At 38.4% G+C, this 23,233-nt stretch overlaps 1 protein-coding gene across 6 annotated transcripts in view; it reads right to left on the minus strand.

Moving 5' to 3' along the window:
• Nucleotides 1-23,233, minus strand: part of CCDC33 (coiled-coil domain containing 33) — a 293,168-nt gene that overhangs the window by 140,219 nt on the left and 129,716 nt on the right. For all 6 annotated transcript variants that reach the window (XM_033919717.1, XM_033919716.1, XM_033919715.1 and 3 more), the window contains one exon: nucleotides 22,707-22,805. In XM_033919717.1, coding sequence (XP_033775608.1) covers nucleotides 22,707-22,805 — 99 coding nt within the window. The remainder of the gene's footprint in view (nucleotides 1-22,706; nucleotides 22,806-23,233) is intronic.

A 23,233-nucleotide genomic window follows, 5' to 3' on the forward strand; every position in this document is an offset into this window, starting at 1 on the left:
CTAGCACATAAAAAAAAGACAGACTTTATGCAATCCTATTTATGCACTAAACTTAGCGCTGTGCATGGAATACCCTTCCTTTCTTACAGTTCCTATGATATTAAAGGATATGCTCCACATGTAGGGAATAGAATATGGAAGCAAAGGAGAAACTGTTGCTTTGAGGTTACCCTAACTCAGTACATCACAGTGCTGAGTTTAGTGCACAGTGCAGTGAAACAGGTATATACTCGTGCTCTTTTTAATAATAGAGATATTCTTCAGCAGACCGAGAAGAGCAGTAATGAGGACGCCTCGACCTGCGTTTTGAGACATAATCAGCGCTCAGGAATGTTAGCTCAAATTAAACAGAAACATTTGAATGTTTTACAGCTACATCTATATTTCCAACAGATGAAAGTCATGATTCCTTATAGCCGACAGAGAAATTTATGAGAAATATTGTGCCCCTCTCAGTGGAAAACACAGCGACAATGCCTGGGGGAGATGACTGCTTTGACTACTGGACATGCTAACTGTTTGAACTGCTCCATTTGTTCTATTATGGAGGAGTGTAAGGAATTTATTAATCCTTTTGATGGGAAAATCACCAGACTGAGCTCTTCAACCATGTGCAATACTAAATCTGTAATGTATGCCATGCAATGTCCTTGTAATAGATCATATCTCAGCTATACATCTTCCATCTTTAAAACATGTACTATTGAACACCAGCACTGCATCAATACTCAAAAATACTGGCATTGTAGTTTAGAAGTTGGGACATTGGACCATTTGATATTTTTCTGTCCCTATATAAATGCCTTTTGGAAGTTAATTTGCCCCAAATTAATTCATTGTTAGAAAATCATGTTGCCCTTTCATATGATACTATATTATTTGGTACTTCAATGAGATTTAAAAGCCCAATTTCAGCTAATAATAATAAACTTTTATTAATATTAACAGGGGTTGCCATTCAGCAGATTACAGGGAATTGGAAAGATTATACTAAACTAAATTATACTTTTTGGTGGAATTCAGTGTGCCATATTTATAAAATGGAAAGGGTATTTGCTTTGCAACAAGGTAATTATCATAAGTTTAAAAAGATTTGGGGGCCATTGACGATTTATTCTAGTGATCAGACATCTTAAACACCAGAATATTGGATAAGATAAGGGGGGGGGGGGGGGGATTATGACGGATAATATATTGATAGTTGTTATTTATTGGTATATGGGTGGGAGGGGTGGGGAAAAATGCTTGATTACCTGAATAAATTCATGTAAACCGTTCTGAGCTTCCCTGGGAAAAATTGAGTAAAAAAAAAAATAAATAAATAAAAAAAATTTATTTGGAATAATACAAATAAGAATGTCAAGTGATGAATTAAGGTATTTCTGAATGAATGTTGTACACTTGTTGTAATTTTGAAAATGAATAAAGATTTTTTTTTTTTTTTTTTTTAAATACTCAAAAATGTACTGTCCCTTTGGTCAATCACTGTTCAGTCATAAACCTACTTTTGCAGATTTGAATGTGTGGGTGACTGAAGAAATAAGAGAGAGATGCCATGGGGGTGATTTGAAGAGGGTACTGTAGCAAGGGGAACAGCAATGGATATTTCAATTGCACACAGTAGAACTAGATGGGCAGCGTGGCACACATTTTTCTAAATTCTTCTAATTGTTCTGTGATTGTTTCCTGGTTGAGTTATGGGATAGAGCAGTGGTTCCCAACCCTGTCCTGGAGGACCACCAGCCAGTCAGGTTTGCAGGATAGCCCTAATGAATATGCATGGAACAGATTTGTATGCCTGACACCTCCATGATATGCAAATCTCTCTTATGCATATTTATTAGGCTATCCTGAAAACCTGACTGGCTGGTGGCTCTCCAGGACAGGGTTGGGAACCACTGGGATAGAGGATAGGGTTTATTTTCTTTTTTTTTTTACATCCTTTTTATTATTTGGGTATTTTTTTTTTTTTTTTTTCAATTTTCAATATTCACTCTCTCTCAACATTTGGTTTTCCTTATTAAGTTTTTTTTTAGAAGACTTTACAATAATATCCACGTAATACAACAAGCTGTTCCAAGCCTATCTAGAAGAAGAATATCAATACAACTCGCAGCCATAAGCATCTAGAATATCCAAAGTACAGAGAGACAACAGGACTATAATTTAGTAACAGATCGAGACAAGAGCCATGATGTGGAATAATTTCTGTTGTAGAGAACAATTCCTAGCTCAGTAACTGAATGCCATCATCCAATGTTGCAATAGGAGATGACCGGGCTCCAGATCTTAAAATAGGAACTCATGGACCTGTGTTTTTCTGCTATAATGCTTTCATATTTCGCTGTGAGGCATACCGTATTCCACCAAGTGGTATAATCTATCTGGGATAGATCCTTCCAACAGTGTAGGATATTTTTGTGGCCAGAAATAGGAGGGTGTAGCGAGTTGTGTTGATATTCTTCTTCTAGATAGGCTTGGAACAGCTTGTTGTATTACGTGGATATTATTGTACGATTCTTTTTTCTTTGTACAACTTGTCTGTATCTTGCCTCGTTAACATTTCTCTTTTTGTACTTATTGTATATTAAAATCAATAAAATCTTTTAACTAAAAAAAAAAAAAAGAAGATTTTACAGTTTTCTGCACAGCATTTTCTTTTCCATTTATTCCTATTGTGGATAGCTGGGATCTCATTTCTCACATATGGAAGGAGAGCAACAGAGAATGCTGAGCTGCCATTTTTGAGTCAGGAGTGAAGCTGCTACTTAAGTTTGGTAGAATGAAAGGTAGATATTCTCTATGCTGCTGTTTTTTACATTTTGCTTTTTATATACACTTTGATTTCTGATATTCATATGCCATATGTCATTTCAGCTGTGGTCCCTTGAAGCAACCCAGGAATATAATTCTAAGAGTAGTTCTGTTTGGAATATCTGGCACAGAAAGAAGACTGAACTGTGGACATTTATATAGTATATTTATTCTTCCAGAATGCTTGGAATGATTAAGAAGGGGATCACAAACAGATCAGAGATGGTTATCATGCCGCTGTACCAGGCCATGGTGCGAAACCACACCTGGAAAACTGCGTCCAGCACTGGTCATCGTACTTGAAGAAGGACATGGTACTACTCGAAAGATCCAGAGAAGAGCGACTAAAATGATTAAGGGGATGGAGGAGTTGTCGTACAGTGAGAGATTAGAGAAACTGGGCCTCTTCTCCCTTGAAAAGAGGAGACAGAGGGGACATGATTGAAACATTCAAGATAATGAAGGGAATAGACTTAGAAGATAAAGACAGGTTGTTCACCCTCTCCGAGGTAGGGAGAATGAGAGGGCACTTTCTAAAGTTAAAAGGAGATAGATTCCGTACAAACATAAGGAGGTTCTTTTTCACCCAGAGAGTGGTGGAAAACTGGAACGCTCTTCTGAAAGCTGTCGTAGGGGAAAACACCCTCCAGGGATTCAAGACAAAGTTAGATGAGTTCCTGCTGAACTGGAATGTACGCAGGTAGGGCTGGTCTCATTTAGGGCACTGGTCTTTGACTTAGGGGCCATCGCGGGAGCGGACTGCTGGGAATGATGGACCACTGGTCTGACCCAGTAGCGGCAATTCTTATGTTCTAATGTTCCCTCTTCTTAACTGGTTCAATATCAACTAGGGGTTATGCATGGATCCAAGATCCACGTGCTGATCGAATAACTGAACCCAACTGTTCTTACATGCATCTCAAATGGGGGCATATCCATGGAAGGGGAATGAGCAAATCAGGGGCGGTCCAAGATGTTTATCATGATTTTACAAAACATGGCCACTGCGCCTAACTTTGGACATGAGAATTACACCGGCTTCTATGAGGGACAAATCCTGCATCCACAGTTAGTTGCAATTTACATGCTAAGCCTCTATTGGATAAATGTCAAGTGCCCTGTGTAGAATAGGGGTCAGCATGAATCCTTTAGGAATTCTCCTGTAGGTAAATGACTAAAAAATATTAGTTAGTTGAAATGAATAAAAGAAGTGTCACAGTCTAATCCAATGCCATCTTGGATCTGTGTCATTCCAGGAAGCAATTTTCATACAGTTAGCTACTTTAAAAATGATTTTCCAAATCAGCATTTCTCAAGTTAGGGGTCAGTTCCACTCAATCATAAATAGAGATAAGGCAAGCACAACTATACCTAGGGCTCCTTTTACAAAGGTGTGCTAGCATTTTTAACGCGTGCGCGCTAGCCGAAAATCTACCACCTGCTCAAAAGGAGGCGGTAGCAGCTAGTACGCTATTCCGCGTGTTAAGGCCCTAGCACGGCTTTGTAAAAGGAGCCTCTCGTATTCAAGATGAAGGCACACCATAGATGTATACATTCATATTTATTGTAAATACCCAGAAAGGCAGACTGGCTAGGGGATTGATAGTTTAACATTTTCTCTTTCAAAATTGGGAAAAAAAAAAGTTTGCTAGATGCTAGAATAAAATCAAATCTGCAGTGGACTATCCAGTAGCATTTCAAATTCCAGGGTAATATTTTAAATTCAAAACCAAATGTAAAACATCTTTGGCTAGAACAAAAAGACTTAATAGGCAAATACCATGCCTTAGAAACTGGCAGGAGGCTTTCTTTTGGGATTTGAAGGCAGTCGGACACTAAACAGCTCAGCGTATAGTTAAATCCATTTAGAATAGGGTGATGAATATCGACACTGGCTGATCCATGCTTAACAAAGAAAGTTAATGAGCTCATTTGCATATCTCTTATAGAAATATCTAATTACAAGACAACTGACAATATTGGTATCTGATATTCTCAAAAGTGAAGCAAGCCCAGTACAGACTGGTCAAACTTGCAGTAACATTAAAAAAAAACAAAATAAAAAACCCAAAGGTTTCTGGCTCAGCAGCAGAGTGCAATGTCTTCAATATTTTTGGTTTCTATCTTGAAAGAGAAAAACATTAGTTTCAAGTCTATGCAGTATATTCAGTTACTAAATGAGTGGTTGTTGCAGAGCCCAGGAGAACCTGCAGGGGGTCCCTGTTGGGGTCCTCGAGACCCCCAGTACAAGGCTTCACCCCTGATTTTATGAGATTTATGTGGAATGCCTGTTTGAGTAAATGAGAAGACCCTTGCCTTATTGTCTTCATCTGCATCCAGGGTATCCAGCAACTCATGACTCAGGTTGAGCTACTGGTACCATAGGCAGGTTTGGACTCAGCTTGTCTAGCAGTTCACTGGCAGCACCATGTGCACAGCCATGCCGCAAGTCCCTGATTTGATTCCAGATTAGCTCTTCCACTTCCTGTTTCAGCTGGAAATAGGGATGCTGTGAAGGAAGCAGTCGCAGCCCATGAAGGGAGGTGCTATAGGCATGTGTGTAAGGAATCTATGGACTGGAGCACTTAGGGTGATAGAATGATCTGAAAAACTGTTTGGCGCTATAGATTGCTGATGTTGAGAGATGAAGACCTGGAACTGGAGAAGGTAGCATAGGGTAAATTGCAGGTCATACAAGTGGAAGTGCTGCTACCGAACGGAGTCATTTTGAAATGCTAAATATAATGTAACCTGCTCCAACAAATATGCCCCCTCTTTTACAAAGGTGCGCTAAGCTTTGTAGCGTGCGCTAAACGCTAACGCGTGCATGTTATCCTATGGACGCGTTAGTGGTTAGTGCACGTGTTGATTTAGCGCACGCTAAATCCGCGCTAAAACGCTTAGCGCGCCTTTGTAAAAGAGGGCCATGGTTTCTAGAAAAAAAAAAAAACCCCAGGATCCTTATACATAGTCTCAAAATACTTTGCAATTCTTTAGACTTCTTCATGCCTTATTTTGTCACAAAAAACAATTGTAGCTTTATCTTCTTTGCAAAATGCCATTTTGCTAAACAGATCTTAATGGTCACTTCCTGAATGACAACATTTTGAAAACAGGGGTCATCTAGTTTTTACAGTACCTTGCACAAACACCTGTCAAAACTAGTAATACATTTTTTAATAACAGTATATTTGTTTGGGGGTTATTTCATAAAATGTTGGTGGATCTGGGTTTTTTGGGCACTGTGTAGAATCTAGAAACATAGAAACATAGAAACATAGAAATAGACGGCAGATAAGGGCCACGGCCCATCAAGTCTGCCCACTCTAATGACCCTCCCTATCTATCTTTGCGGATAGATCCCACATGTCTATCCCATCTGGCCTTAAAATCTGGCACACTGCTGGCCTCAATAACCTGAAGTGGAAGAGTATTCCAGCGATCAACCACCCTTTCAGTGAAGAAGAACTTCCTAGTGTCACCGTGCAGTTTCCCGCCCCTGATTTTCCACGGATGCCCCCTTGTTGCTGCGGGACCCTTGAAAAAGAAGATATCTTCCTCCACCTTGATGCGGCCCGTGAGATACTTGAATGTCTCGATCATATCTCCCCTCTCTCTACGTTCCTCGAGTGAGTAGAGCTGCAACTTCCCTAACCGCTCCTCTATGCTGATGACTTCCCTAACCGCTCCTTCTATGCTGATGACTCACAGATTTACATCTTTACACCTGACATTTCTACAGGAATCCAGGCCCTAATCTCTGCCTGCCTGTCTGACATTGCTGCCTGGATGTCTTGTTGCCATGTAAAACTAAATATGGCAAAGACTGAGCTTCTTATCTTTCCTCCTAAACTTGCCTATCCTCTTCCCCATTCTCTATTCTGGTGGATAACATTCTTATCCTTCCTGTCTCATCAGCTCGCAACCTCAGAGTCATATTTCAGTCATCTCTTTCCTTCTCTGTACAAATCCAACTGGCAGCTAAAACCTGTGGTTTCTTTCTCTGTAATATTGCCAAAATCTGACTTTTCCTGTCTGATCACACTACCAAAACCCTTATCCACACTCTCACCACCTCTCAACTAGATTACTGCGATCTGCTTCCATCAGGTCTTACACTAAATCATCTCTCTCCCCTTCAATCTGTTCAAAATTCTGCTGCACGCAGTGTGGCACAGTAGTTAAAGCTACAGCCTCAGCACCCTGAGGTTGTGGGTTCAATCCCACGCTGCTCCTTGTGACACTGGGCAAGTCACTTAATCTCCCCATTGCCCCAGGTACATTAGATAGATTGTGAGCCCACCGGGACAGACAGGGAAAAATGCTTGAGTACCTGAATAAATGCATGTAAACCGTTCTGAGCTCCCCTGGGAGAACGGTATAGAAAATTGAATAAATAAATAAAATATATTCTGCCACTGTCGCTACGTTGATGTTGTCATTCTCCTCAAGTCACTCCATTGGTTCCCTATCCTCACACTACCAAAACCCTAGCCACACTCTCACCTCTCAGCTAGATTACTGCAATCTGCTTCCCTCAGGTCTTACGCTAAACCATGTCTCTTCCCTTCAATCTGTTCAAAATTCTGCTGCACGCCTTATATTCTGCCACTGTCGCTATGTTGATGTCGCCATTCTCAAGTCACTCCATTGGTTCCCTATCCTCACACTACCAAAACCCGTAGCCACACTCTCATCACCTCTCAGCTAGATTACTGCAATCTGCCTCCCTCAGGTCCAATGCTAAACCATCTCTCTGTTCAAAATTGTGCTGCATATACCTTATATTCTCCCACTGTTGCTATGCTCACATCACCCCTCTCCTCAAATCACTCCATTGGCTCCCTATCTGCTTCTGCATACAGTGCAAACTCCTCTTATTGACCTACAAGTGTGTTCACTCTGCACTGCAGCTCCTCAGTATCTCTTCTCTCTTATCTCTCCCTATACTCCTCCCCAGGAACTTCATTCATTGGGTCTCTCCTAACTGTATTCTCTTTTACTGCCAGCTCCAGACTCCGTCCCTTCTATCTTGTTGCACCATATGCCTAGAACAGACTACCTGAGTTGGTATGTCAAGCTCCGTCTCTGGCAGTGTTCAAATCCAGGTGAAAATCCCACTTTTTTGAAGCTGCTTTTAACTCCTAACTCTGACCCATATTTATTTTGTCACTTCCTCTGTAATTCTCTATCCCAATATTCCTGTTTGTCTGTCTAATTAGATTGTAAGCTCTATCGAGCAGGGATTGTCTCTTGCATGGTTAATGTAATGTACAGTGTCATGAGCATCTGTCAGCGCTATAAAATGATAAGTAGTAGTAATAGTGCCAATTCCTGCACCTAACTTTGGCACCTAACTTGGGCAGACTTATGTCTGCTGAAACCTGGTGTAAATGTTGGCACTCAAAACGTACCCAGGGTCAGTGACTGGAATATCACTAACAGAATACTGCAGTCACACATGACAGGAATAGTGTTAGGGGAGTGCCCCCTGGTCAGAGAGAGCCCTAAGCCAGCTGGAAGCTAAAGAAGCACTGCCTGGGCTTTGCAGTCCCCAGTTATGTCTCTAGCAGGATATATATTTCAAATCCGATATATTCTAATGACAAAATAGAAATAAAATTATTTTTTTCTACCTTTTGTGGTCTCTGCTTTCATCATCTTTTCATTCTTTTCTTTCCAACATCTGCCCTGTCTCTTCAATCCAGCATCTGCCCATTCCATCCACTGTCTGCCCTCTCCCCCTTCCATAAGTATCTGACTTCTTTCTATACCCCTCTCCCCTTTCCATCCAGCCTGTGCCTCCTCTCTCCTTTTTACATCATTCATTCCAGCTTCACTGCTTTCTTCATTTTTATCTCTCCTACACCAGATCTAGCATCTTTATCCCTCTCTCATTTCTCTGCTGACCCCCTTTCCAGCATCAATCTCTCTCTACTTTCTCATTCCTCTGTCTCTCCCCTTTCCCTCATCTGATCTCTCCATTCCACCCTGACCCCCTTCCCCTCCTGTAATCTCCATGCCAGCTGTTTCCTTTCTTTTTTCCTTCTCCCTTCCCTCCTCCCCCCATCCAACATTAACTCTCTTCCCATCCCTTTCCCTCCTCCCCTCCCAGTAGCATCTCTCCTTCTACCTCCCTCCAGGTTCAGTAGCAGTAGTAACTATGCATAGAACTTTTCAGAATGTTCTTGACACACCCATGGTCATGCCCCCTTTTGAGTTATGTGATAGTAAAGTTAGTTTCCATTCTTTATAGAACAACGCACAACCAGATCCATGTGAAAATTTTAATGGGTGCCTAATTATTTTTTTTTTTTTTTTTAAATTCTTTATTCATTTTTTTGTGTTACAACAAGTGTTACAAATAAACTCAATAGGAACTTAAATACACACTTGACTAACTCATATATTAATATCAAGTTTATCATTAATATAATAATCCCCTGTCCCACCCTCCTTCCCAACCAATAATACATAAATCAATTTTATTGTATATTCTTTAAATATTAATTTAGTATATAATAATCAAAATTGAAAAACCCACCCCATTTCCCTCTTTACAATTTTCTTATCATGGGAAAAGTTCATTAGAGAAATCATGTTAACGGTCTTTAGATGTTTCCAGTGTTATTTATGGGAAAAATTATCCTTCATTACAAAAATCGGTTAATGGTCCCCATATTTTTTTAAATTTATTCATGTATCCTTTGTGTGTTGCAATAGCAAGTTCCATTTTATATATGTGGCATACCGAATTCCACCAGAACATATAGTTCAATCTATCATGTTGTTTCCAATTGAATGTAATTTGTTGTATTGCAATTCCAGTTAAAATAAATAAAAGTTTGTTATTACTGGATGAAATTTGGCTTTTTGCTCTCATAGTTGTTCCAAATAATATAGTATCATATGTCAAGGCTACTGGATTTTCTAACATTCTGTTAATTTGGGGCCAAATTGATTTCCAGAATGATAGGATAAATGGACAAAAGAATAAAAGATGATCTAGTGTCCCAATTTCAATATGACAGTGCCAGCATCTATTAGATCTTGAACTATCTATTTTTTGTAAACGAGTAGGGGTCCAAAAAGCTCTATGAAGAAGAAAAAACCAAGTTTGTCTCATAGATGCTGACACCGTACATTTTAACCTCCAAGACCAAAGTCGTGGCCATTGAGATGCACTAATTTGGTGTTTTATCTCAATGCTCCAAATGTCTCTAAGACCATTTTTTGGTTTTTTATTTATATATCCGGATATTAATTTATACCACTGTGCGGCTTTGTGACCTATTGAGTCCATCTGGAAACATAAGAATTCCAAACTGTGATATTTAGCGAGATCTTTCCATTCAGGGAACCCTTTCTGAATAGATTGCTTCAATTGCAACCATTTAAAATATTGTGTTTTATTGAGACCAAATTTTTGTTGCAATTGTGAAAACTCCAGCAATTTATCATTTTTAATTACATCATCCAAAGTGCGAATGCCTGCTATCATCCAATGTTTCCAGATGACTTTAAAACCGCCAATTTTGATCTTGGGGTTTAGCCATATAGTTTGGTTGGTTGATTTACTAATTGGAATTTGAGTAAGATTACTTATGTATTTTAGAGTTTTCCAGGTATCCATAAATATTTTATGATCTTTGTATAACCTTGGCATCTTGATACTAATTACATGATTAAGACGTAATGGAAACATAAGCCTCCATTCTAGCCAAAACCAGTCTGGAATATTATCTGTGGGTTCTGGGAGGATCCAATACATACCATGACGTAAGATATAGGCTTGATGATACCTATAAAAGTTGGGAAAATTTACCCCTCCCTCCTTAATTGGTCTTTGTAATGACGCTAGAGCAATTCTTGGTTTTTTATTAAGCCATATAAATTTTGTCAAAGTCCTATTTATTTTTGTATAAAACGAATCTTGAAAGAAAACTGGTATCATCCCCATTTGGTAACATACTACCGGTAAAATCATCATTTTTACAGTTTGTACTCTTCCCCACCAAGATAAGTGCAAAGGATTCCATTGCTCACACATTTCTATTACTTTTTGTAATAAGCATTTTTCATTAATTTTCATTGTTTCATCTACTGTTTTTGTTATCAAAATTCCAAGGTATTTAATATATTCTTCCTTCCAAACAAAAGGGAATGTATCAAATAAACCTTTTGTACAATGTATATTTAGTGGAAGAATTTCTGATTTATTCCAATTAATTTTATATCCTGAAAATTTTCCAAATTTCTCAATCAATTCAAGTAGATGCGGAATGGTGGATTCTGGATTTTTCAGATATAGTAATAAATCATCTGCGTAAGCAGATATCTTATATTCTTTATCTGAATGAGGTATACCCTGTATCTCCTTAGCTTGTTGGATAGCTAATATTAAGGGTTCTAAAACAATATCAAACAGCAAAGGGGATAAGGGACATCCTTGTCTAACTCCTCTCTGTAGATTAAATTTTTCTGAAAACGTATTATTAATATATAGTCTAGCAGAAGGGGAGCTATACATTGTTTGTATCATTTGTATAAATCCAGGACCTATACCAAACCATTCCATTGCTTGATACATAAAAGGCCATTCTACTCTATCAAAGGCCTTTTCTGCATCTAATGAAACTGCAAAAGTAGGTTCATTCATTTTCTTTGTTAAATATAACATATGGAATGTTAATCTGGTATTGTGAGATGAATGTCTTTGAGCAACGAATCCTGTTTGATGCATACCTATTATATGGGGGAGAGCTTTAGCTAATCTTAGCGCAAGTATTTTTGCTAATAATTTTCCATCTACATTTATTAAAGATATTGGTCTATAGTTTGATACCAAAGTGGGATCTTTATTGGACTTTGGCAAAACAATAGTCAAAGATTCTGCTATAGTGCCTTTAATACAACCTTTATTGAGTTGATATTGATAGAGATTTAATAAATAGGGTAATAAAAAGTTTTGAAATGTTTTATAAAATTCCACTGTATATCCATCACCACCTGGAGCGGATCCAACTCTAAGGGACTTCAAAGCTGTTCCTAATTCTTTTAGTGATATTGGTTCTTCCAAACTTCGTTTTATATGTTCAGGAATTTTTGGACCCTCTAACATTTTTAAAAATTCAAAACCATCTTTTTCTTTATTTGGATAATTTTCAGAAGAATAAAGAGATTTATAGAATTTTAAGAATTGTTTTAATATAGGTTCAATTTGTGTATATGTATTTCCATTTTCATCTTTTATTGCTATTAATTTTGTTTTTCTTTTTTTCGCTTTAAGATAGTTTGCCAATATTCTTCCTGATTTGTTTGAATTACCATAGTACAATGTTTGTTGAGAAAATAAATCTTTCCTAATCATCTTAGATGAGATCTCATTATATTTACCTTTTAATTTTAATAATTCTTGTTGAATAGAATATTCCCATTTTTCTATAAGTTTTGATTCTAAATTTTTAATCTCTTTTTCTAAGATTAAAAATTGTTTTTTAATTTGTTTTTTTAGAAAAGCCGAATAAGAAATTATTTGTCCTCTAATGGTTGCCTTAAAGGCATCCCATAAAGTTTCTCTGTTAATATCATCATTATCATTTATTTGAAAAAATTCTTTCATTTTTGTTAGAAGATTTTCACAAAAATTTTTGTCAACCAACATTGTATTATCTATTTTCCAAATTGGTCTGTTATTATTTTGATCTGTAGTTTTAATTTTGATCCACACTCCACCATGATCAGATAGAATAATTGGATCAATGGCTGCTTGTGTCACTTGATGTGCAAGATGTTTTGAAGTAAAGATATAATCTATTCTTGAAAAAGAATTGTGAACATGAGAACAGAAAGAAAATTCCCGACCATCAAAATGAAGTATTCTCCATATATCTATTAAATCGCAAGATTGAATCAAATTATCTAGTCCCATAGATTTCATAACTCTACCTGGGTTTTTATCTAATAAAGGATCTATTACAGCGTTGAAGTCCCCTGCTACTATAAGATTTGAAGTAGCCAGTGGTATGATCAGTTGTTGAAGAGTTTTAAAGAATTCGTTTTGGTTCGAATTAGGGGCGTATATATTGATTAACGTCATGGTAGTATTTCCCATATTCATTTCCACCATTATCCATCTTCCATGAATATCTGAAGCTTTTAGTTTAAATGAAGCAGAGCATTTTTTGTTAATTAAAATAGCAACACCTGCCTTTTTCCCTATAGCTGGTGAGAAAAAACACTGTTTGACCCAACCTCCTTCTAGCTTTTTAGATTCTATATGTGAGAGGTGGGTCTCTTGTATAAGGCATATATCAGCATCTTGCCTTTTTAAAAATGATAGTGCTTTTTTCCTTTTTATCATATGATTTAGACCGTTAACATTTAAAGACATAATTTTAATATCCATTTATTTTTAAATTTTCAGGTATTAAATTATGTATATTTTCCCAATGTTTTAAGTATTTCATTTCTCTTTTTTCCTTTATTCCCATGATTTCCTTATATATTTCCCTTTTATTCCCTCCCATCCCTCTTATCCCTCCCTTCCCCCCCTTATTAATTACGAAAACTTGGATACGCAGGTTGAGGTTAGATTTAGATAACTCCCACAAGCTATTAATAATTATCTAAAGTACTACCATTTTTTCCCTATTTTTGTATATTTTCTTTTATTTTATTATTAATTATAAGAATAAGTAAAAAGTTTTTCATTCTTATGTATTGAAAGATTATTTTCTGTATTTGTATATCTTTAAATCCATAAGAATGATTATATTAAATCAATTATATCTAATAACATTTCAATTACTATTCATTTCTTTTCAGGTGGTATATTATTTTTATTTTAAAAAGCTTTCCAATTTAGCCTCTTTCCTCAGAACTGTAACAAGAGTTTACAGCACAGGAATCCACTCTTCTCTTATATTCATTATTTTCTTATGATTCACGAGAGAATTGTCAATTAAGAGGAGCTAACATTCCCATCAGTGTTCTTGTAAGTTTTGTCTCATTAGCATACTCTCTAGACATCTATGATTTTAAAGTATCTGAGGCCTGTGCAGACAAGAGTGAAGTCCTGTGCCAAAAACTCTCCTTTTATCTCCCATAGAAGATTCCCAGGTTGAACTATTGTGGATACTAAATTAAACTTAATAAATAAAAGAACATAAAATTTGCGTTTCAGATTTATTCTTTTCATATATTTCGTATTGAAATGCATTTTAATGTATCTGAAACGCAAATTTAAACCTGAAGTACCACCTTCAACCGGAAATACAACAAACCAATCACTTCATCTTTTTTTTTTTTTTTTTTTTTTATAATATTCTTTGTGATTGAAGGATGATTTTCTTTCTCACTATTACTCCGCTTTCAAAATTTCGGATTCAATCAGTACATTTTTAAGTTTGTTGAAGAAACTTTCTTCGTCATCATTTGAGTTCGGAGATGTGTTTCAAATCATTTACGTTCCTGCCATTCAGTTTATTCTATTTATTCTGAATAGAATTTTTATATTTTTCAGTTTTCTTGTTTTCTATGTAGAATGTTGCAAGTTGTTTAAGTCTTTAATTTGATCCTTGTGTGTTCTTTTTCCATTGCTTTCCGTTTTGATCTATCTTTAACCGTCAATAGACTTTAGTATGAACCCATTAATTGTTCTTTAGATTGTCATAGGTTGCTCCAGTTGATTTATAAATTCCTGTAGTTTTTCTGGATCTGTAAAGTTTTGCGTTTTGTTAGCAACGGTAACCTTCATAATTGCCGGGTACAGGAGCCCAAATCTAGCTCCTAGAGATCTTAGTTGTGGTCTCATGTCTAAGAATAGTTTTCTTCTTTTTGCTGTTTCTTTTGCAAAGTCCGGAACAATGTATATTTTTGAATCTTGGCATTTAAGATTTTTGATTTCCTTGGCTAATTGGCATATTTCAATTGCTTGTTGGTGTCTTAAAAGTTTAAAAATTAAAGTTCTTGGACCTGTTTGAGTGTTATTTCTTTGTGTTGGAATCCTATGGGCTCTTTCAATTTCCAGTTCCGTTTTAAATTTCAATGGTAGTATTTTAGGTAGAAATTTTTCAAGAAATGCAATCGGATCATTCTTTTCCACTCCTTCAGGTAATCCGATTATTCTTAAATTATTCCGTCTTTCACGATTCCGGCTGTCTTCAAGATTTTTTTTTATCTCTGTTATTTCTTTCCATATGATTTTGCTGTGATTCATGTCTGTATTTAATTGTTCTGTAATATCTTCTAATGTTGAAATTCTATTCTCTGTAATGTCCACTCTTTTAGTTAGGATTGCAGCATCTTCCATTGCTTTTTGTAGTTTTTTGTTACTATCTAAGACAATTTCTTTTATTTGTCTTAGTTCTTCCATAACATCCAGATTTTTTTCTGTTGGTAATGGGATTTTAGAGGGTGTACCTGGCTCAGGTTTCGACCTCTTATTGCTTCCTGATGTTCCAGCTCCTAAGTCAGCTTTATTTTGTTTAGTTGAAGTCATATTTCAATATATATTTTAGTTTCTTTAAAATATTTAGTAGTAATTCTTTTTAATATATTTTTAATATATTTGCTTATAAGGAGCTATTCGTTTATCCAACCATTCGACAAAGCCTCGCCCCCTTTTTTTTTTTTCAGTATTCTTAAAGCAACTGTAAGTTATTTGTCTTAGGCTCTATTGCAGACTCTTGTTGGCATCTAGCCTGAAAAAATTTTTTTGCAACCTTCTTGTTCTAGCTCTCCTCTTACAAGCCCAATCGCAGCTTTTGCCGAGGAGAGCAATATTCCATCCAATATGTTTACTTTAATCTTTCAATGTGCATGTATATGTATTTCAGTGTCTCTTAACTGTCTCAACTGTCTCAATGTCACTTTTCTTCAGGTCAAAGAAATTACCAATCCTTTTATTTGACCTTCCTCAGAGCCCAAAAACCTATAGTCTCTTATATCTGAATCTCTTAAATTATAGTAGGAGAGATTAACAATTATAGTGATCTTTCATAGTTTATTTTTGAAGTTGGCAGCAAGGAAATAGTTAAAAAAAAAAAAAACAAACCGTTGCCAAGTAGCTTTTACTGCAGATCTCTCCTCATTTCCAGCAGAGGACAGCTATTTCAAAGCCCATTCCCTGATTTAAACAGGCATCAGGCATTTCAAAAAACTGATCCTTGTCATTAGGCAGACCCAGACTTTGTAAAAATTTATTTTTTTTTTTTTCCGATCCAAGATGGCCGCGGTCGTGGTGCACCGAGCAACTGCCTGTTAGCCCCCACCTTCGGGAAATCTTTCCTCTTGCTCTCTGCCAGAGATCGTGTTAAAGAGGAGGGGAAGGAAAGCCTCCTTGGCCTCACGGCGTCCCGGACCAGCCCACCCTGGTAACGTTTAATAGTAAAACTTGTTGCCTCTGCCAGGGGGACCCAATCTTGCCGGTTCTGCCTGGGGGACCCGATTTTGCTGTTTTTGCCAGCGGAGACCCGATCTTACCGGCTCTGTCAGCAGGGATCTGATCTTGCCGCCTTTGTCAGCGGGACCCGATCTTGCCGGCTCTGCCTGGGGGACCCGATTTTGTTATTTTTGCCAGCGGAGACCCGATCTTACCGGCTCTGTCAGCAGGGACCCGATTTTGCTATTTTTGCCGTTGAGACGGATTCAGCCCTTCACACCTCTTTCCTCATATATCAAATGAAAACGGCACCTCTTTCTCGCGATTTCCCCTTCAAATTTTCTCTTCCATCTAATCAAAGAGGTAAACTCAATTTGTTATACCATTAATATCGTTTTTTTTTTTGTAGTTTTCTGAAATTTAAGCTTGTTTATACAGGAGCTCTTTCTTCATCCAACCGTCATCGTTCGCGTCCAAGCCACGCCCCGGGTGCCTAATTATTGACATTAATTGGCTCTTTACAAGCGCATCTCAGAAATCTACCCAAATTTTGGCATGCAAATTCAGGTGTCATATATAGAATCCAGGGATAGCTGTGTGTTCCTTGAGTGCTTTCCTATTTTTAAATGGTGGTCCTTTTTTATTTTCATTTACACAATTTGTGTTGATGTAAAACCTCTAAGAACCATGTTAAAGATTTTAATCAAATTTTAATAAACATAAATTGTGAGTGTTTGTGTGTGTGTGTATTTGGGAGTTCACACACAAACCCATATTCCTCACACAGTTCACATCTTGCCCTGACTCCATCCTCTCCACCCCATACCTTGCCTCATCCACCTGTTCCATAACCCTCATCCCATTCCACAATTCTAGTTCCATTTTGTCTATAAATTAAGTTTTGTTCACCATACAGGTAAACTGTTTTGATAACTAGGGATATAATTATTAAAGCTTTACATTTCTGAGGGGTTAACAAAAAAGAACTTAAAATCATAGTGGTTTGGATGTTATTTATAAAACATAGTGATAAAGTTTAACAAGGAATGGGATATTGACTCGGACACAGTCAAGGTATGTCTGTAATCCATCTTCAAGTCCTGTGACTTGTTGGCACTTGGCCCTTCTGCACGGCATTCAGTCCCTGGGCTCCCCACATCAGCAGATCAATCATACCACATGCTGACTGCTGCCAGTAACATTACTATCTCTTCCTACATTAAACATCAAGTCACTTCATCTCAGCAGCCATGAGGACGTGTGGGGGTAGGAGCACAGAGGCAAATCGGCCCAAGTGACTGTTAATGGAAAGCATTGAAAGCTATAGATTTGGAAGAGAAAGAGCAAAGTGTATTGATCTTCAAAAAGGTCACTGACTCTGTAATAGGAAACAGGCATCTGACTGTTGAAAGCCAAAGAATCATAATATTTAATAAGTTAATGGAGCCTGTGATAGGTCTTTCATAGTTCAATTAGGTAAAGGAAACCATGTTTTCTTTCTAAATGCACCCTTGTATAATTTTTCCAGTGTTCTCTAAGAATGTTGAGAGTAGTTCTACAAAGGGGTGCTTTCTGGTATACAATACTAGCATAACTGGATATATATGTGCATTTAGGCAGAGCACTGTGAAAATGTTCATGCTTAGATTTGGAAGATACACACACAACTGCATGCCTACCCATACTCAGCTCATATGAATGCTCACCTGCAAAGTGTCTTGGCACAAAGCAAAAAACAAAAGGAATTGATCTCGAAATATCCACAAAGAAGAAAATCCAGAGAAAACCAAAAAACCTCTGTGGAGTGACGATGTTCCTAAATGGACTTTATTTGAAAGTGTCAAAGTTCCAAAGGTACACTGAAATCATCCACATAAAATAAATTCATCCACATAAAAGCCTTAAAGGACCTGGTCCGCTAGGGATACAGGACTCAACACGGTCCGCATTTTGACAAAAAGTCTTCTTCAGGGGTCCCTGGGGGTCCTATAAAGGTGAGTACGTGGGAAACAATTGTGTGGTGAGCCGGAAGTGAGACACTGCTTGCATTTGCAATGGAAAGCACAAAGCGCCTTCATCAGGAGTTGGAGCCAATTTCAATGGAACTATTCACAAAGTGTAACAAGCACCACCCACAATACCTTGAAAAAGCAGCGGTAGAAATAAAAGAAACACCAGGAACACACTGCCACACAGGGAAGAACAAATAATCCAGGGGTGAAGCATCTTCCTGTGACCTCCAGAGGAGTCTACTGAGAGTAGAGGCTGAAAGAACTCTGGAGGCTCAGGCATAACCTGGAAAGCAACTTTCCTGATGGTTTTCTAAGTCATACAAAGCAGGAAGTGCTGTTATCTCCAAGCTTGCTACTGCTGAAGTAGAAGAGTTGTGTTGGTTCTGGTTTATTTTGTCTCCTATCTTGAGTCCCTCTTGGCCCCTGCTGTGGTCTATAACAGTGTTTTTCAATCTTTTTATACCCGTGGACCGGCAGAAATAAAAGAATTATTTTGTGGACCGGCAAACTACTAAGACTGAAATAAAAAAAAAACACATTTCCACCTTGTCTCCGCAAGCTCGGTCCCCACAAACCATCTGATTCCATCCACCAGGTCTTCAAGCTTCTTCATGTTATTCACACCATCCGGCGTGTCTATTCTATTGCAGATATTGGTATCATCGGCAAATCTTACCCAGTAACCCTTCATCAATATCATGAGAACCTTTTGAAACAATATTCTAAATCTATAAGTATTTTTTCAAAGGCAGGTCTTGATACTTATGGTAAAACATCTACCTCCTTCCTGAGTTGATCCATTAAAGTATAGAGATATTGGGTATACTGGAACTGATGGACCACCACGCTAGCTTGTAACATAGTATTTTGGTATATTCTTCAATCCATTCAAATCCATCAACTTCAATTCTTTGGAAGGAGGTGTATTGGAAAAATGTTGAGAACTTTTCATTTTCCTCATAGCTGATTTTATTACTGTGCCTCAGCTGGCCATCCAATGCAAATTTGGCATGCATCAGGATAAAACAGCCTGAGAAATCCATATCTAATGAGCTGAATCAAAACTTGAGGTGTTTTTGAAGCAGAGGCTTTTAAAATCAGATTTAAAAATCTAAGATGGCTGCCACAGCAGCATTTTAGTGTAAAAAAAATGTCCTGGGAGAGCTAAATAAAAATTCGAAAAAATGTAGAAAAGGAGTTTTTGGAGGTAGGGAACCCAAATACAAGTCCCAGAACCCCCCTCAAAAAACAAAAGGCAATTACAGACCCCCTGATGTCTCCCACAGGCTATAATAGGCAGCATTCACTGTTCTGTTGGTGCTGTGCCTGCTTCAGCTTAAACAGAAGCTGGAAGATGGGAGATACCTCAGACAAGCATACAAAAATTCCTGCAGACTGTGACAGAGCCTGAAAACCCAGACCCCCACAGCAACTCACACATCTTCAAGGGGGGGGGGGGGTTAAACACAGCCAGCAACTGATACGTATACCCAGGGACTGACACGCATACCACACAGCCTACGCTCAAGCTTTGGTAATGGCCAACAGTGAGCTTTGCTACAAGGGGAACGGTCTCCAAGGCACCAAGGTGTTAGTGCAGGCTGGCTAGATAGATGCGCTGAAACAGGATTGCCCAGACAGAACTGCCCAAAGCAACCTGGGAACCTCTGTAGCACCGACAAACCTCAAAGTGCACCAAAAAGCCCAAATATAACAAAATGAAAACATTAGAAGGAGTAAACTGAGGAGCAAAAGCACAGAGAAGGGACAGAGGAGGTGGAGCCAAAAAAGGTAGGTGATGCCTTCTACACAACTCACGATTAGAGGTGAATTACCCACTGGTTTAAGACTCAGATGCACTAGAACTTTTGTTTCAAGACTGAATTTTGTTGGTCAAGATGAGTAAGGGGTATTCCATATATTCTTATGATTTTCTATCAGGACATCATGAATAGGTAATGAAATAATCTCCTTAGGGATAACCAAATATTTAAGGACTGTTAAGTTAGCTGCTCTTGGACCTGGTTTTGATGAAGTCGAAATCTGAAGTGCCTCTGCCATCTTTAATAAGAACTGTGAATAAGAAGTGTTCTCAGGTTGTGAAGTTCTGGCAGGGAAGGGTCAGAAGGTAACCCCAGGGTATTCCTTCCAATGTGAATTAGGGGACAGTGAACGTGAACAGGATGAAGTATATTCATAGGAGAAGATAATTGCCACTTCCATTGAGAACATAGTAGAGAGGGACCAAGATCTTTTTCTACTCTTTGGTAGAGAAGACTACTTATCTACCATGGGCACAGTGGAAGGTTGTGCATTAGATGAAGGTTCCTGAGAGACTCTAGTATTCTGTTGTTGCAGCAAGAAATGCTTAAGCAGACAGAAGACATCAAGTGTCACAGTCTGACGACACAATGAAGGGAGTGAAGCTGATTGAACTGTGTCTTCTGGTTCAGCAGGTGACGTGTGGCATATCTTAGGAATATTAGATTCCTTAGAAAAGGAATGGTCTCTAATGGTACGAGTTGGAGAGTAGCTGGGTTGGCTCCATCACTGTGATGTCACCAAGTGTGTCGCTAGTAAGATCTTCTCTCTGGAGAAAAGGAGACTCAGGGGAGATATGATAGAGACCTTCAAGATCATGAGGGGCATAGAGAGGGTGGATAGGGACAGATTCTTCAGACTGAAGGGGACAGCAAATACGAGGGGGCATTCTGAGAAACTGCAGGGAGACAGGTTCAAAACAAATGCAAGGAAGTTTTTTTTCACCCAAAGGGTCGTGGACACTTGGAATGCGCTACCAGAGGAAGTGATCAGGCAGAGTACGGTACAGGGATTCAAGCAGGGATTGGATGGATTCCTGAGAGATAGAGGGATCATGGGATACTGAGGGAGGAACTGGTATGTAACACGGGTGTAAGAAGTTAACCAGGAAATGAGTAAACCAACCTGGTCGTGCATGTGTAGACCGGAGGGCTAGGACTTCGATAGGAAGGCAGGACTTAAATGGGAAACCAAGGTGGCAGGGGAGCCCCTTCTGATGATTCAGACAGGTCTTGACCTGTTTTTGGGCCACCGCGGGAGCGGACTGCTGGGCAGGATGGACCTGTGGTCTGACCCGACAGAGGCACTGCTTATGTTCTTATCTCTGTCTATGGAGAACCTGATATTGGTGCACTTAACATTTATGTGCCTGTAGTCATACCAGACCTAGACCTGGCATAACTGTGAACATATGGATGCAACAGGAACGCATACCTGGGAGCCTCACCCATGCTTTGCCTATGTGTACTGTATACCCTCTTGTATTTGCATGCTATGTAAGTTAGGCTCCCTGCTGGCACTTTCATGGCTACGTATACACTGGTGTGCGTTAAGCGCTTATATTCTACACATTTACCCACAAACGGGGCATGTAAATGCCGACATCTGTATTATAGACTTGCCCTTATAATGCCTGTTTGTCCAGAGAGTTGGGAGGTGATATGTTCCTTTCTTTGTAACACTCTTGCAAAGACAGAAGAAGGAATCCGAGGAGTCCAGCGTGAGACCCACAAGAAAGTGGCGAGATTCAGAGGAACAGCTTCATGTCTCAGAACTGGCATAAACTTAACCCATTTTTATTTTCTTATTACCATTACTTATCTCGGACTGTTGAGGATCCTTTTGGTGTCCATTTGCTTTTGATCTGTGGGATGACAGGGAAAAAGTGCATCCTAGGGTCTGAGAAGACAAACCCAAGAGAGACTATGGAAAAACTGCGGGGCTGCTGCAAATATAAGTCCAAAGATATAAGTGAAAGGACTCTATAATATAGGAGGGACTTTGACACCCCTGCTCTGGGACAATTACAATTTATTGAAAATAATCATAAAAACATATCATGTTAGTAAAACACCAAGCCTTATATAGAGTCTATATAAGGCTTGGTGTTTTACTAACGTGATATGTTTTTATGATTATTTTCAATAAATTGTAATTGTCCTAGAGCAGGGGTGTCAAAGTCCCTCCTCGAGGGCCGCAATCCAGTTGGGTTTTCAGGATTTCCCCAATGAATATGCATGAGATCTATTCGTATGCACTGCTTTCATTGTATGCTAATAGATCTCATGCATATTCATTGGGGAAATCCTGAAAACCCGACTGGATTGCGGCCCTCAAGGAGGGACTTTGACATCCCTGCCCTAGAGGATGATGTGCACAGTCCCTTCCCCACTTATTTTGTTCTGCAATACAGGAACTACCACAAATTGGAAGTTAAAGGCTTTTGTTTTTTTAGAAAGCTGTAGAAAAATTTGGTGTCTTGGCACAGAGTGCAATCGTGGAACTCACTTGTATAACTCAAAGAACCTGCTTATTTTACGAGAGCTGTCCTGTTCTAATCTAGGCAGTCATCATTTTATCCTTGTACTAAATAATGCCAAAAAACATTTATCACCAATGAAATAAGATGAACAAATAGGCGTCCAGGACTCCTATCAATCCCCTGAGAACTTTACCTCCATGGCCGTATACATAAATTGGCTTGGGCGAGGAATGTAGCTGCCTTTGCGAATTACTGTGGCATACAGTCGTACCTCTGGAGAGTTTTTGAATGGCTGTAGGGGGAAAAGAGAGAAAGAACGAGTGGTTAGCTAGAGAAGGGACATAAATCAAGTGACTAAGTAAACAATATAGATTGGTTGACTAAAGGAGTACAGAGCTGCCATAACTAACAATAAAACAGCACCGATAATTAAAGCTCAGCAGTTCCCAGGAGAATCTTCAAGAGAAAATGTATTTAATATTTAAACACCTCTGATCATGGGCCATAAAGGCTGTGGAAACCCCTTGCTAATGTTAACACTGCAGCACTGCTTATATATTATCTTACCCCAAATTATTCAGTGTCATATTTTTACAGTTTTATGAAACAAATTCTTTTTAACACATTTTTAGTACGCAAAGGACAATTATAATGTTATAATAATCAGCAAAAAAGATAAAATGAACAATAGTTCTAATAAAGTAACGTCGTAAAATAGTG

The sequence above is a fragment of the Geotrypetes seraphini genome, chromosome 14 (genome assembly GCF_902459505.1).
Source record: "Geotrypetes seraphini chromosome 14, aGeoSer1.1, whole genome shotgun sequence".
Lineage (NCBI taxonomy): Eukaryota > Metazoa > Chordata > Amphibia > Gymnophiona > Dermophiidae > Geotrypetes > Geotrypetes seraphini.